This window comes from Lontra canadensis, unplaced genomic scaffold (genome assembly GCF_010015895.1).
Source record: "Lontra canadensis isolate GAN:19392208 unplaced genomic scaffold, GSC_riverotter_1.0 scaffold16, whole genome shotgun sequence".
Classification (NCBI taxonomy): domain Eukaryota; kingdom Metazoa; phylum Chordata; class Mammalia; order Carnivora; family Mustelidae; genus Lontra; species Lontra canadensis.
The window spans coordinates 21573614-21589755 of NW_022631010.1; the positions used below are offsets into that span (position 1 = coordinate 21573614).

Sequence of the window (16142 nt, forward strand, 5' to 3'; positions counted from 1 at the left end):
CCCTGGGTGAGGCTGGCCACTAGTTTGCTCTGACTAGAGACTCTGTGGGGCATGTATGTGGTCTTTGACCTTTCCCATGCCCGTGTCCAGGACCTCATGAAGGGAGAACATAATAGCTGAACATTGGCCTCCCCCAACCAATGCAACCAGTTTTCACCTCTGGCAGGGCGCCACAGCAGTCTTGAGGAAGGGATAGGGAGGTCCCGTGGGGCCCAGGTACCAGCGGCAGGAAACATGTGGGAGTGAACCTATGGAGTGATGGTGGGAAGTAGGTGACCTGCATGAGCTGCGGCTCCAAACTCCTGGACATGCTCTATTGTCTTACTTGACTGCATGTAAAAACACAAAATCAAAGATTAAATTATTAAGAATTTTAAGACTCGTGAAGCCAGCCTAGGTTCAATGTTATTTCTTTTTTTTTTTTTTTTTGGTTCAATGTTATTTCTTAACTTTTTTTTTTTTTTTTGAAGATTTTCTGTATTTATGTGAGAGAAAGAGCGAGCCAGCACAAGCAGGGGGAGTGGGAAAGGGGAAAGCAGCCTCCCCACTGAGCAGGGAGCCCAATATGGGATGATCCCAGGACCCTGGGATCATGACCTGAGCTGAAGACGGATGCTTAACCGACTGAGCCACCCAATAATTTCTTAGAATCTGAGCACCCCGTGATTTCTTAACTTCTTAACATACCTTAAACATTTGGGGGAAGAATTTGGCTTTATATATGAAGTAAATATGAAATAAAGCATGATGCTGAACTATTTACTTGTAATTTTTATGTCTAGCATCCTTTTTTATTGAGGTGTGATTGATGTAACATCATCTTAGTCTCAAGTATACCACAGAATGGTTTGGTATTTGCATGCACTGTGAAATGATCACCACAGTTAAGTCTAGTTACCACCCATCCCCATGCAGAATTACATTTTTTTTCTTGTGATGAGAACATTTAAGACTTACTCTCTGGACAGCTTTTAAATATGCACTACAATATTGTTGACTATAGTCACAATGCTGACATTACATGCCCATGACTCTGTTATTTTGTAACTGGAAGTTTGTGTCTCTTGATACCCTTCACCCATTTTACCAATTCCTAACCCCCTCCCCTCTGGCAACCATATTTAGTTCTCTGTATCTGTGAGTTTTGTTTTGTTTGTTTGTTTTGGTTTTTAGATTCCCCATATAAGTGAAATCATACAATATTTGTCTCTCCCTGCCTGACTTATTTCCCTTAACATAATACCCTCAAGATCCATCCATGTTGTTACAAGTGGCAAGATTACATTCTTTTATATGGCTAAGTAGTATTCTATTGTAAAACTATACCATATCTTCTATATCCATCCATCCACTGATGGATAGTTTTTCCATATCTTGAGTATTGTAAATAATGCAGTGAACATGGGGTGCATGTATCTTTTTGAATTTATGTTTAAATTTTCTTTGGATAAATATTCAGACATGGAGTTGTTATTATATGTAGTTCTACTTTTTATTTTTTGAGGAAACTTCACACTTTTCCATAGTGACTGCATCAATTTGTATTCCCACCAGTAGTTCATGAGGGATCCCTTTTCTGTACAACTTTGTCAACACTTGTTACTTCTTTCTTTTTTAAGATTTTAAAAATTTATTTATTTGAGAGAGAGAGAGAGAGGCAGAGCACAAGCAGGAGGAGGAGTAGAGGGAAAGGGAGAAGCAGACTCCTGCTGAGCAGGAAACCCGATGCAGGGCTTGATCCTAGAACCTTGAGAACCAAAGGCAGTGTAGGCTTAACCAAAAGCTTAACTGACTGAGTCACCCAGGTGCCCCTCTCTCTTTTTTTTATTTTTTATTTTTTTAACATAATCACCCTTATAACAAGTGTGAAGTGATATCTCACTGTGGTTTTGATTTGTTGTGTCTGTTGGTCATCTGTCTGTCTTCTTTGGAAAAATATCTATTCAGATCATCTGTCCATTTTTAAAGCAGTTCGGTTTTTTTTTTTTTTTTTGCTATTGAGTGGCATGAGTTCTTCATATATTTTGAATATAAACCCTTTATCAGATACATGATTTGAAAATATTTTCTCCCTTCAGTAGGTTGTCTGTCATTTTGTTGGTGGTTTCCTTTGCTCTGTAAAAACTTTCTGTTCTATTCCCACTTGTTTATTTTTGCATTTCTTGCCTTTGCTTTTGTATTCAAAATGAAGGATAAAAATCATACAATCAGTTCAATAGATGAGGAAAAGCATATTACAAAATTCAACATCCATTCATGATAAAAACTTTCAACAAAGTGGGCAGAGGAAATGTATCTCAACATAATAAAGGCTAGATATGGCAAGCCCACAGCTAAGATCATACTCAATGGTGAAAAACTGTCCTGTGAGATCAGGAACAAGACAAGAATGCCTACACTCACCATTTTTATTAACTATAGTGCTGGAAGTCCTAGCCAGAGTAATTAGGCAAAAGAAGAAATAAAAGACATCCAAACTGGAAAGAAAGAAGTGAATCTGTCACTATTTAACAGACAGTTTAAAAGATTACATCAAAAACTATTAGACCTAACAAACAAATTCCATAAAGTTGCATGATACAAAATCAATACACAAAAATCTATTGCATTTCTATACATTAATAATGAACTATCAGAAAGAAAAACTAAGAAAACATCCCACTTACAATTGCATCAAAAGAATAAAATACTTAAGAATAAATTTAACCAAGGAGGTGAAAGACCAGCACACTGAAAATTATAATACATCGATGAAAGAAATTGAAGTAAAAAATAAATGGGAAGATTTTCCATGCTCACGGGTTAGAAGAATCAATATTGTTCAAATGTCCGTATTATCCAAAGCAACCTACAGATTCAATGCAATCCCTATCAATATTCCAATGGCATTTTCCTAGAAATAGAACAAATGTTCCTAAAATTTGTATGGAACTGCAGGAGACCCCAAATAGCCAAAGTAATCTTGAGAAAGAACAAAGCTAGAAGCATCTCTCTGATTTCAAACTATATGACAAAGCTACAGTATTCATAAAAGTATAGTATTGGCATAAAACGAACTCAGATCAATGGAACAGAATAGAGAGCCCAGAAATAAACCCATGCTTACATGATCAGTTAATATATGACAAAGGAGGCAAGACTATACAATGGGTAAAGAATATACAGGGTGCACTCTCTCTCTCTCTCTGTCTTAATGGTTTTGGGAAAACTGGAGAGCCACATGCAAAAGAATGAAAATGGACCACTACCTTATAACACACACAAGAATTAACAAAAAAATCCCCTCCATCAACCCTCAGTTTTTTCTCTATAGATAGAGTCTCTTATGGTTTGTTTCCCTCTCTTTTTTTTCCTTTCCCCTATGTTCATCTGTTTTGTTTCTTAAATTCTACATGAATGAAATCATACGGCATTTGTCTTTCTCTGACTGACTTATTTCACTTAACATAATATACTCTAGCTCCATCCATATCATTCTAATAGCAAGATTTCATTCTTTTCAGTAATATTCCATTGTGTGTGTGTGTGTGTATGTGTGTATTCATTCCACATCATCTTTATCCATTCATCAGTCAATGGACATTTGGGATCTTTCTACAATTGTTGATAATGCTGCTATAAATATCAGTGTGCTTGTGCCCTTTGAATCAGTATTTTTGTGTCCTTTGGGTAAATACCTAATAGTACGATTCCTGGATCATAGGATAGTTCTATTTTTAATTTTTTAAGGAAATTCCATACTGTTTTTCAAAAATGGCTGCATTCTCACCAACAGTGTAAGAGGATTCCCCTTTCTCCATGTCCTCTCCAACACTTATTGTTTCTTGTGTTGTTAATTTTAGCCATTCTGACTGGTGTGAAATGGTATATCATTGTGGTTTTGATTTGTATTTCCCTGGTGATGAGTGATGTTGAGCATCTTTTCATGTGTCTGTTGGCCATCTGGATTTCTTCTTTGGAAAAAAAGTTTATTCATGTCTTCCACCCATTTCTTAACAGGATTATTTGGTTTTTGGGGGATGTTGAGTTTGATAAGTTCTTTATAGGTTTTGGATACTAACCCTTTATCAGATATGTCATTTGCAAATATCTTCTCCCATTCTATAGGCTGCCTTTTAGTTTTATTGATTGTTTCCTTCACTTTGTGAGGATTGGTATTAAATTTTCTTTGAATATTTGGTAGAATTCACCAGTGAAGCTGTCTAGTCCTTGGCCTTTTTTGTTGGGAGTTTTTTTTTCTTTTTTCTTTTTTTCTATTTCTTCACGATCTGGTCTTGGAAGTGTATATGTTTCTAGTAGTTTATCCATTTCTAGTAGGTTGTCCAATTTGTTGGCCTGTAATTATTCATAGTAATCCCTTATGATTCTTTGTATCTCTGCTGTATCAGCTGTAACTTCTCTTCTTGCACTTCTGATTTTATTTGAGCTCTCTCTTTCCCTGGTGAGTCTAGCTAAAGGTCTTTCAGTTTTGTTTATCTCTTCAAAGAACCATCTCTTAGTTTCATTGACATTTTCAATTGTCTTTTAGTCTCTATTTCATTATTTTTGTTCTGGTCTTTCTGATCAGAACAAAAGATATCTTTCTGATATGTGATTTCTTCTATTAGCTTTGGGCTTCATTTTTCTTATAGTTTCTTTAGGTGTAAATTAGATTGTTTACTCGAGATTCATCTTGTTTCTTGAGTTAGACCTTTATCACTATGAACATCCACTTAGAATTGCTTTTGCTGCATCCCATAGATTTCAGTATGGTTTATCTTCATTTTCATTTGTCTCAAGGTATTTTTTGGTTTGGTTTTGGTCCTTTGGTTTATTTGATGATTCATTGGTTGTTCAGCAGCATGTTGTTTAATCTCCATGTATTAATGATTTTTCCAGTTTTCTTGTAATAACTTTCTTGTTTTATACCATTGTGGGTGGAAAGATGTTTGTCTTCTTGTAAGTCTTGTAAGTTAAGATGTAAGTCTTCTTAAATTTATTTAAATTTGTTTTGTGGCCTAGCATATGATCTGTCCTGGAGAGTGTTCTGTGTGCAGTTGAGAAGAACGTGCATTCTGTTGGTTTTGGATGGAATGTTTTGTATATCTTTACATTAAGTCCATCTTGTCTAGTAAGTCATTTAATGCTGATGTTTCCTTTTTTATTTTCTGTCTGGATGATCTATCCACTAATGTAGTGGGATATTAAAGCCCCCTGCTATTATTGTATCGCTATAAATTTCTCGCACTTAGGTGCTTCTGTGTTAAGTGCATAAATATTTATAAATGTTATATCCTCTTGTTAGATTGACCCCTTTATCATTATTTAATGCACTTCTTTGTCTTTTGTTATAGTATTTGTTTTAAAGCCTGTTTTGTCTGATGTACCTACAGCTTTGCCTGATAAAACCCCAGCTTTTGTTTGTTTGTTTGTTTTTATTTGCATAGAACATCTTTTCGACACTTTCAATTTCAGTCTGTGTATGTCCTTACTTTTGAAGTGAGTCTTTTATAGGCAAGATGTAAAGGGACTCCATTAAGCTGAAAGGAAGGAGCACTATATATATATATATATATGTATATATATATATGATATAAAATAGTCTATTTTAAGTTCATAACAGCTTAGCTTGAATGCATTCTAAAGGTCTAGATTTTTACTCCCTCCACCCCCATGTTCTGTGTTTTTGATATCATATGTTACGTCTTATTTTGTGTATCCCTTAACTATTCATTGAAGTTATAGCTATTTTTGCTACTTTTGTTTTTTAACCTTCATCCTAGCTTTATAAGTATAATCCACTACCTTTACTATATGTTTACCTTTACCATTGAGGTTTTACTTTCATATGTTTTCTTGTTGCTAATTAGTACACTTTATTATATTTCTTATAAGGCCAATTTAATGGTGATGAACTCCTTTAGCTTTTGCTTGTCTGGGAAATTCTTCATCTCTCAATTCTGAGTGATAGCCTTGGTGGCCAGAGGTTTCTTGGTTGGAAGTGTGTTCCTTTCAGCACTTTCCATGTATCCTGTCACTCTCTTCTGGCCTGTAAAGATTCTACTGAAAAATCTACTGATCATTTTAGGGTTGCTCCCTTTTTATTTATCCCTGATATGTTCCAGTTGTTGAGAGTGTTCCAAAAGGAGAATTCATTCATTGCCGACTTTCAGGCTGATTGGAAGCCAGTTGTTTTTCTCTTGCTGTTTTAAGATTCTCTCTTTTTCTTCAACTTTTGGCATTCTAAATGCATATGAGTTCTCAGCCATTGTTTCTTCAAATGAGTTTTTTTGCCCTGTTCCCTTTCTTGTTTCTTCTGGGACTTCTACAGTGTGAATTTTATTCTGTTTGATGTCTCATAGATCCCTTAAGCTATCTTTACTTTTTACATTTCTTTTTCTCTTCACTGCTCTGTGTGGGTGAGTCCCACTGCCCGTCTTCCACATCACTGATTCTTTCTTCTGCTTCATCTAGTCTGCTGGTGAACCCCTCTGTATATTTTTCAGTTCGGTTATTGTATTCGTCAGTTCTGTGACTTCTGTTTGGCACTTTCTAATAATTGCCTATCTCTGTTGAAGTTCTCACTATGGTCATTCCTACTTCTCCCAAGTTTGGCGAGCATCTTTATGACCATCACTTTGAACTCTTAATCAGGTAAGTTACTCATCTTCATTTCATTAAGAGTTTTCTTGAGGTTTTGTCTTGTGCTTTCATTTGAAACAAATTCCTGTTTACTTATTTTCCTTAACTCTGTCTGTATTTGTTTCTGTGTTTTAGGCAAAACAGGTAACTTTCCCAAGCTTAAAGGAGTGACCTTGTGTAGGGGAGGAGTCTATTTTTTAACCTTGACCTAGCTCTTGGTTGTCTCTCAACCCTTTGTGATTGTCTAAGCAGCCTGATTTATTCTTGATATGTCCCAGTTGTTGAGAGTGTACAAAAAGCCTGTCAGTGTTCCAAAGGGAGACTTCATTCATTGCCGACTTTCAGGCTGTTTGGAAGCCAGACTCTCAAGTAGACCCTCAAGCAGTAGCTTTCAGGGTATGCAAATAGATGCAGTTCTGTGCAACTGCAGTCATCAATCCTGCTGGGCTTCAGACGAGGTAGTTTGGAAATGTCTCTTGGGTGACATTTATAAAATTTGGGGCTTCAAATGAGTGTGTAAGCGCTTTTCTGGGAGTTACGGGCAAGCTATAACAAGGCTGAGGGAGAGCACAAAGCTGGCATCCCTTGGCCTACTTTCTCTGAGAATACTCCATAGCTGCTAGATGTGTGGTGAGTCTGAGGCCTGCCCCTCAGGCTGGAGCTCCAGGACAAGTACATAGGCCTTTTCCACAGAAAGAATGGGGTGTGTTTCAGGTCACTGTCTGCCATGCCTTTGGGGGTGGTAGCCTGCCAAGAACCAGTTCCATGATTGTTACAGTCCCATGGCACCCAAGAACAGAAGTCTCTCTGGCTACCAGAGCCACGTGATCAAGGAAAGCATCCCATGTCATTTGCACATGCCTGAGAGTTTTAGCAAGGCAGCAGGAAAGTGCAGGGCTCAGTTGTGCCTGCTGGCTTTAGTGCGCAGCAGGGGAGCACAGGGGCGCATGTGCCTGCTGGTTTTAGTGGGGCAGTGGAAGAGTGCAGGGACTGCGTGCGCCTCCTGGTACTAGCAAAGGAAATAGGGAGCACAAAAATGACACCTCTCAGGCCTTTGTCTCTAGAAGGAGTTCCAACAGGCTCCTTTCCCCTCCAGGAGATGCTTTAAGGTTAGCAAACGAATCTCCTTCACATGTGATGTAGGTAGTTTTGAAACTGCTGCTTTTACACTGGGCCCCAGGGTGAGTGAGTCTACATGTGACCCCTTCCATAGCAATGTCTTTAGGTCCCTTCAGCCCTTCAGGTCTTTATGGGTATAAGCCCCAGTGGTTTTCAAAGACAGGAGATTTGGGGGCTCATCTCTTTGGAACAGGTCCTGAGAATTGGGGTATCTGAGGTGGGGCACTAACCCCTCACTCCTCAAGGAGAAGCTCCATATTTGTGAGATCTCTCCCAATCGTGGGTCACTGTTCCAGGGTGAGGTTTTTGGTAAGACTGCGTCTCTGCCTGTCCTACCATTTTGATGTGACCCCTATTGCTTGTTGTGAAGGAGTCATTCAGCTCATTTTGAGGTCTTTTTCAGAAGAAATTATTCCATATGTAGCTCTACATTTGGTGTGTCTGTGGGAGGAGAGGAGTTCAGGATCTTTCTATGTCTCCATCTTAGACACCCCATCTTTTTGCACATTTCAAATTAAATGCATTTAGAATATAACTTTGTATTGTCTCTGGTTAATGAAAATATCAGTGATTTTTACCATATTCTCTATACTATTTTGCATGTGTTTTACAGATTTTCTAAAATAAAATGAGTTACTTCTATAATTAATCAAACCCTAAGGATATATGTAGACATATATACTAGATATTATTTTATGTATATGTGATATTTTATAATTTTGTCTTCATTCAATATGAATGAATATTCATATTCATAAAATATGAATACATATTTTAGTACTTTAACCTAAAAAACATATCTCTCCTCCTCCAGGTCTATTAAAATAAGATTAGCCACTTTATTGGATACTCCTGGTGTTGAAAATCTTGTTAGCACGCTCATGCTGAATAAGAGTATATTGGAGGATTTAAAGCAATACAATGAGGCTCGCAGAGACCATGTAAGTACCTGCTATGACCAGATTGCCTTCCTTTTCCTGGTAATATGGACCATTATGACCCACACAGGTTCAACCTTGAAGTTTCCTTCAATCTCAGTTGCGGATAGTTGGGGAATTGTATGGTGGTAGAAAGTGGGCAGAGGTGAAGTTGGAAGATGGGAACAAGAAAAGAAGAGCTGAGAAGACTGGGGTTTAAGGATGTGAGGGTGTTCTTTTCACTGGTGGCCCCAAGGTGGGGTGCTGATCAGATATTCTAAACCCTTATCACAGGGATGGAAGATCTGGACTTGGTCCGGACAAGTATCCTGAAACAGGATAGATCTCAGGGCTTAGAATAGGCAGATCTGACTGAGGTTAGGGAATGGTAGCTCAAGAATCTGTGGGTGCCTGGTGCTCACCTAGCAGCCCTGGATATCAGACTTAGGACAGTGGGACCCCATTTGAACTTACTGGGTGATGATTCTGGCTAGACTTCTTTGTTCAGCTGCCTACATTCTCAGGTAATGGATGGGCTGTCAAACACCTGTATGACAAGTGTTGCGTTCTCTTTCTAGGATAGTAACTATACTATACCTTTACCCTGGCAAAGGACAATCTCATAGTGGTCCTAATGTTAATACCGCTTTCTTAAGGACCATGACAGTTAACTTAACCATACATGGAACAGTGCATGTAGTTAGAGAAATGCTTGGTTACTTTTTTGATAAAATTTTTTTTGAAAAAAAGTTTTATTGAACTATAACCAATAAACAGCTTGATATATTTCACAATTTGAATATACCGTGAAATTAATGAGCACCTGTTTCTAACCGCAGCCTACTGAAATCCCCCTCATGCTCCCATTCAGTTACTTTCTCCTCAGGTTAATACCACCTTGACTTCCAAGATCATAAATTGGCTATGCCTGGTTTTGAACTTTATTAAAAGTGATCACATAGTATGTTTTCTGATATCAGGCTTTTTTGGCTCAGCACTACGTTTGTGAGATTTGCCCATATTGTGCTGTAAAGTATTTCATTGCATGAAGATACCAGAATTTATTTTTTCTTTCTACTGTCATTTGAGGGACTTTCCAGTTAGTGGATCTTTTGAATAAGCACTTTAGTTAAATTTTAAAGTTATCAAGAGGGAGACACCAACTACCTAAACCCAGTGAAATAGTTGCTATTTATCAAGGCATCAAATTAAAATAAAACTTCTCTCCAGCACATGCTTTTTTGTTTTGGTTTGTCTTGATCTTATAGTGTTTTTCATTTTTTTGCTCCTTTCCTTTTGACCTGCCAGTGCAGTGTGACATATCACCCTGGTTCACAAAGTGCGGTTTAAGGAGTCAAAAGGGTCTTTGAGACATAAATTTTCAGGGGTGTCTGTGAAGTAAAACCTATTTCCATCACAAGAGTAAGAAACTATTTTCCTTTTCCACCATATTGATATTCACACTGATGGTGCAAACACAATGTGGACAGAATCTTGAGAGCCTTAGTGTGAATCAAGGCAGTGGGCACCAGATTTCATTGGTTTCTTTATCGCCATTCACTCATGGCAACAAGAAGGAAAGAGAGCCTAGTAAAGATAGCATTGCACATCAACAGACTGGCTAAAATACAAAGAGTGGCACCACTATATGCTAGGAGGGAGAATGCAGGGAAATAGGATAATCTGTATGTTGCCAGTAGGAATATAAAATGATATCATTGCTCTGGAAGACGTTTTGGCTATTTCTTCAAAAACCTCAATGCAACAATCATATGACCTAGTAATTGCACTTCAGGGCATTTATCCCAGACAAATGAAGACTCATACACGAATGTTCATAAGCAGTCAGAATTGGCCCAGATGTCCTTCAACAGGTGCATGGGTAAACTGTGACACATCCATGCCATGGAGTAACAGTTAACAGTACAAAGGAATGAATTGTTGATGCGTGTATCAACTTGGATGTATCTACAGAGAATTGTGCTGATTTGAGGGGATGGAGGGAGAGCTAAACCCTAAAGGTTAAATACTGTGTAATCCTGCTTACTTCACATTTTTGAAATAACACAATTTTAGAAATGGGGAAGAGATTGTTGCCAGGGTTTAAGGATAAGAGGAGAGCAGGGAGTAAATGGATGTGGTTATTATAGGGCAACCCCAAGGGATCTTTGTGTTAGAAGCATTCAGTCTCTTGACTGTGGTGGTAGATACATGAACCTCTACAGGGGATAAAATTAGGTAGAACTTGATTCACATACACACAATCACATCAGTATGCATTCCCTGCTTGTCCTATCATACTAAAGTTTTGCAGAACATTACTGTGACGGGATACTGGGCAATGTGTATGAGGAATTTCTCTGTATTATTTCTTACAATTGCTTATGAGTCTACAGCTATCTCCATATAAATTTCAATTTAAAAAAACAAAAGGAAAAGCCAGTTTCACTCAAAGCAGTAAAAATTATTAACTTTATTAAACTTCAATCCTTAGACACATGTATTTTCAGTATTCTGTTGTAGCAAAATGAGAAATGTACATAAAGCTCTTCTGCTGTAGACTGAAGTTGTTGGTGGTTCCCAAAAAATCATTTCTGCAATTGCTTGATCTTCATGTTGAACCAGCCACCATTCTCATAGAACACCATTTTTACTTGAAAGGAGAGCTGGCAGACAAAATACGGTTACTCAGCTTTAGAAAGTTGGCAGACATTTTCTTAAAAATGAATGAAGTGAGGCTGTCACTCCAAGGAAACCACTGACAGCATTTGTTCCCTCTGCTAAAATCCAAGCTTTTGGTAAAAAATCAGAATTTTGGAAAATCAGTATCTCTCATCATGAGCTTGACAGCTTCCAAAAACTTAAAAATTGTTCTAATGAGGCTGGTGGCGATATTACCAAATGTGATACTTTGATATTTTGTCATAGGTCGCATTTGGGAAATCTATGTAAGTTTGGTGAACCAATATTTTCCAGATATAACATGATGTTATGAAATCACAAATAGGTAAAAGATTCATTCAAACAACAGGATAGACAGATGGGTTATAATGTAACAATGTATACCAATTTATCGATATGGTTTCAGATTCCACATTGCAGCTCATCTTCAAAGAGCACCACTTGTTGAGTTTTGGTGGAACATCAGAGAAGACGATCCATAATTATCTGAAAAGATGACTTAAATACTTCTCTGTTTCCCAACTCTGTATCTTTGTGAAGACAGATTTTTTTTTCATATATTTCAACCAAAATAACATATTGCAACAGATTGAATACAGAAGCAGATATGAGCATCCAGCTGTCTTCCATTAAGCCAGACATTAAAGAGATTTGCAAAAATATAAAACAATGCTACTCTTCTCTCTAAATACTTTTGTCAAATTTTAAATTTTGTTTTAATTAGTAAATTAAACAAAAATGAATAAGCAAATTAAAAATTTTCTCAGTTTTAATTTCTAATACAGAAACTACTGATAGATAGCTATTACACACATACCCCATGCTCTTTGGAGTCTCAGGGACTAGGTGTCCTGAGAACACAATTTTTAAGAACCACTGATGTAGAGCTAAAGACAATGGATTCCAAGTCAAAGGGACTGTGGTTTAAATCACAGAGTCATCCCTTAGGAGCTGGAAATCTTGGCATGTTCCTCAGCCCGCTGATCCTTATTTTCTTGTCAAAGTGAAATAGAGGTAGTGATAATATTTACCTTGTAGGAGTTGGCTTCAGTGAACACAGGGAAGACATTCAACTTAGTGCACAGTCCAGAGGTAAGTACTGGTGGATGTTGGCTCTGACTGTCATTGCCATTAGGTGACCGTGCTTAAGGCTCACTACTGACTGCTTACGGAAACTTTGACAGCTATATTTTTAAGGGCCTTAATATACATGCTTATCTTTTCAGGATGGAACACCAATGAAGGCATTTGTAGCTGAAATTGCAGAACAAATAGTTGGCATTGCCGTGATCAGAGACGAAATGGTAAACTGTGAAATAGACATTGATTTCCTGAATTATGCCTTTCGTATCATGAATTAGCACACAATGCCTCTTTTTCATTTTTGCATATTTAATATGCAAAATGTCTTTTTTTTTGAAGGCTATAATTTTTTTGGAAGGATATAAATCGCCATCTGCTTGCATCCCACTTGGTTGACTTTCAAAATCCCATTTCTTTTTCAGTCTAAAATATGACAGAGAATACATGAAAGTGTTCACATTTTAAGAATTCACTTAACCTTCCATCAGGACCTCCCCCCAAAAAAGTCTTAACGGCTCTCCCCAAAGGATTACTACTATTAATAATTAGGCATCAGGGGCTCCTGGGTGGCTCAGTCCTTAAACATCTGCCTTCAGCTGAGATCATGATCCTGGGGTCCTGGGTTCAAGCCCCGCAACAGGCTCCCTGCTCCGCAGGAAACCTGCTCCTCCTTCTCCCATTCCCCCTGCTTGTGTTCCCTCTCTCACTGTGTTTCTCTCTGTCAAATAAATAAAATCTTTAAAAAAAATAATTAGGCATCAATCCTTTTCTACAGTCTTCCTTGCACTTAACTGCATGCATTTTGTGTGTGTGTGTGTGTGTGTGTGTGTGTATGTGGTGTCAATGGGACATGTGATTTTATTTTTTTCCTAATGCACAGCCAGTTCTTCCTAAATATTTATTGCTGAATAGTTCATTCTTTTCCTGCTGATTTAAAATACCACCTTTACATGATGAAATTTCCACGTGCTTGTGTCTATTTTTAAACCCTCTCTTCTGTCCCATGGATTTTTTATTGTTGTTGTTGATATCGGTTGTATTATCATGTACTTTGATATCTGGGAGGGGATCCTTTTCTCACTCATCTTTTTTTTTTAAATATAAATTTTCTTGCTTTTAATTAGTTATTTCCTCTTCCAGATAAGCCTTATAACACTTCCTATGAACTTATTTGCACCTTGGTGGTTTTTATAGAACAACTTAGGCCATCAATTAAAATACTGATGGTGGTGGGGGTGTGTTGAATTCTTTTGGGTTCTTCAGTAAAGTTTTGTGGCTTTTAGCACACAGGTTTCTTGTGTCAGGTATTTTGTTTACCCCCATAGGTTTATTCTCTGCTCTGTTCTGTCCCAGGGACCCTGAGCTGGTGGGTAACATCATGGGCACCTTCACCAGTCATCCTCTAATTGGGTTTGGCCAATGGCGAACCCTGAGGAGAGGAAGGGAGGAGAGTGTGGTTGGGATGCCTTTAGCTGGCTGTGTCTTTATTGAGTTCCTTGACCTTTCCAATGTGGCCTTTTTTCCAGGACCCTCTCAGTTTGGACTTTAGTAAGTAGTACATCCCATGTCACCCACCTAGGGTGGTGATAGCTTGAAGTTTCTGCTACACTATCCTTACTGATGCCCTGCCCTGCCTTGTAAAGAGTCTTTTTGTTAAACCCACCTCCAGTTATCCTAATTTGAACATACCATCTGTTTCATGCTGAGACCCTGACTGACATAGTCCTGGACATTTATGATTTATTTTTGTTTTATATTTTTCTAAGTATTGTGATTAAATACTTTTTTTTTCCATTGTACTTTCTGAATGTTTATTTTGGTATGTGAGAAAAATACTCATTTTTGTGTTGTGATCTTATATCCAGCCACCTTTTGGAAGTCTCTTACTAGTTCTGAGAGTTTTCAGTTGATTCTTTTTTCTGGTACAGCATCATTTCTACCATATTCTATTGGTCAGAGCAGTTACAGAGCATGCTCAGATTCCAGGGTTAGAGAAATGGACTCCACTTCTTGATGTGGGTGTGGCAAGGTCTGTCTACCAAAGAGCACGCGGGGTACAAATTATTCTTGTAGCCATCTTTGGAAAATAGAATCTGCCACACCTCCTTCTAAAAATATTTACATTTTATTCCTTTTTCGAGTTTTATTGTATATTTAGAATACTGTTGAGTAGTAGTGTTTATAATGAGTACTATTGAGGTGTTCTTGATTTTAATGGGAATGAGTCTATATTTTCCTCCATTTAGTATGTAATATTTGCTGCAGGTTTCTGGCATATATCCTTTATCAAGTTAAAGAAGTTCTCCTCTTTCTCTAGTTTACTAAAAGTTTTTATTCTGAATGAGTGTTGAATTTTATCAGATGTGCTTTTGACATTTATTCAGATGACCATATGGCTTTATTCCATTAATGTATCCTACACCATCCTTGTTCTTGGATTTGTTTCTCTTTTTGACTTGGTACATCTTTGAGTAATTCTTTTAGAAATATTGGTAGGTACATACATACATATTCAAGAAGTTTTCATTTTGTCCTCACCCTTGAGTACTCATTAGGCTGTATGTAGAATTCTTATTCCAACTCTTTCTCAACAGATTGTTGAAGTTTTTACTGTCATGGTCTTCCAGTGTCACTGATAAAATGTAATCTGATATAAATAAATTTTTTTTGTTTGCTTTCTGTCTTGATAATTAGTTTCTTTTCTATCTCCAAAATTCTGAGATTTACTAAAGAGTAACTTTAGTAACTTTAGTAACTCTGAGTCTTGAGAATATCTTTCTTCTATGATTTCATAGTTTTTTCCCATTTAGATTCTACATTCTCTTCTTAAATTCCTTTTAAAATGTATGTTGGACCTTTGGAATTGTCCTTCACTGTCTCTTAACTTTCTTCTCACTTCTTTATCTCTTGTACTTCTTACTCTTTATTCTAGGGGACTTCCTTGATTTTATTCTAGGGGACTTCCTTGATTTTGTCTTCTGGATCCCTAATTCATTCTTCAGCCATGTCCATTCTGTTATGCAGGCCTTCTGTCAGAATTTTCTTTTTAAAAGATTTTATTGAGAGAGAAAGAGAGAGAGAGAGAGTGCACAAGCATTATGGAGGAGAAGAAGGGGGGAAAGAATCTCAGAAAGGTTCCATGCTGAGCACAGAGCCTGACAAAGGGCTTATCTCACAACCATAAGATCATAATCTGAGCCAAAACTAAGAATTGAACTGAACAACCCAGGTGCCCCTCTATCTGAATTTTCATTTCAAGGTTCATATATTTAACTTCCAAGTCTCTCCCTTGTTCGTTTCTTGTTCCTTATTGTAGCAGTTTGTTTGTTAATGTTATATGCAGTATCCTTCTTTATATCTCTGAGGACACTGAGTAGAATTTTTTTCTTAAAAAACCTCTCTTCTGTTCCCTTAGAGGAAGTTGTAGTTTCTCTATTCTGATCTTTTGCATTTGTCGGTTTTCCCCAAAAGTCATGAATGGAAGATTATAGTATCAGTATGGCTGCTGGCATGAGTATCCATGACAGATGTGCTTCCCCATTGCATCTGGGATGGGAGGGCTACCCATCCCAGTATCTAATTGGGAAGGGGCATCAGTTGTCTGGCTTCCTCTTGTAGTTTTCAATGTAGATGATTCTGGAAGGTGGTAGGCAGGTTAAGAGGGTGTAAGCTAGTGTTAGAGAACTTTGATACATTTCCTTCCAAGATAAGACTCCTTCG

The 16142-nt window shown here is 37.5% G+C and overlaps 1 protein-coding gene across 4 annotated transcripts in view; it reads left to right on the top strand.

Annotated features, from left to right (window-relative positions):
• Positions 1-16142, top strand: part of CFAP61 (cilia and flagella associated protein 61) — a 275799-nt gene that overhangs the window by 107098 nt on the left and 152559 nt on the right. For all 4 annotated transcript variants that reach the window (XM_032859286.1, XM_032859289.1, XM_032859287.1 and 1 more), the window contains exons 14-15: positions 8555-8681; positions 12566-12643. In XM_032859286.1, the coding sequence (XP_032715177.1) occupies positions 8555-8681; positions 12566-12643 (205 nt within the window). The remainder of the gene's footprint in view (positions 1-8554; positions 8682-12565; positions 12644-16142) is intronic.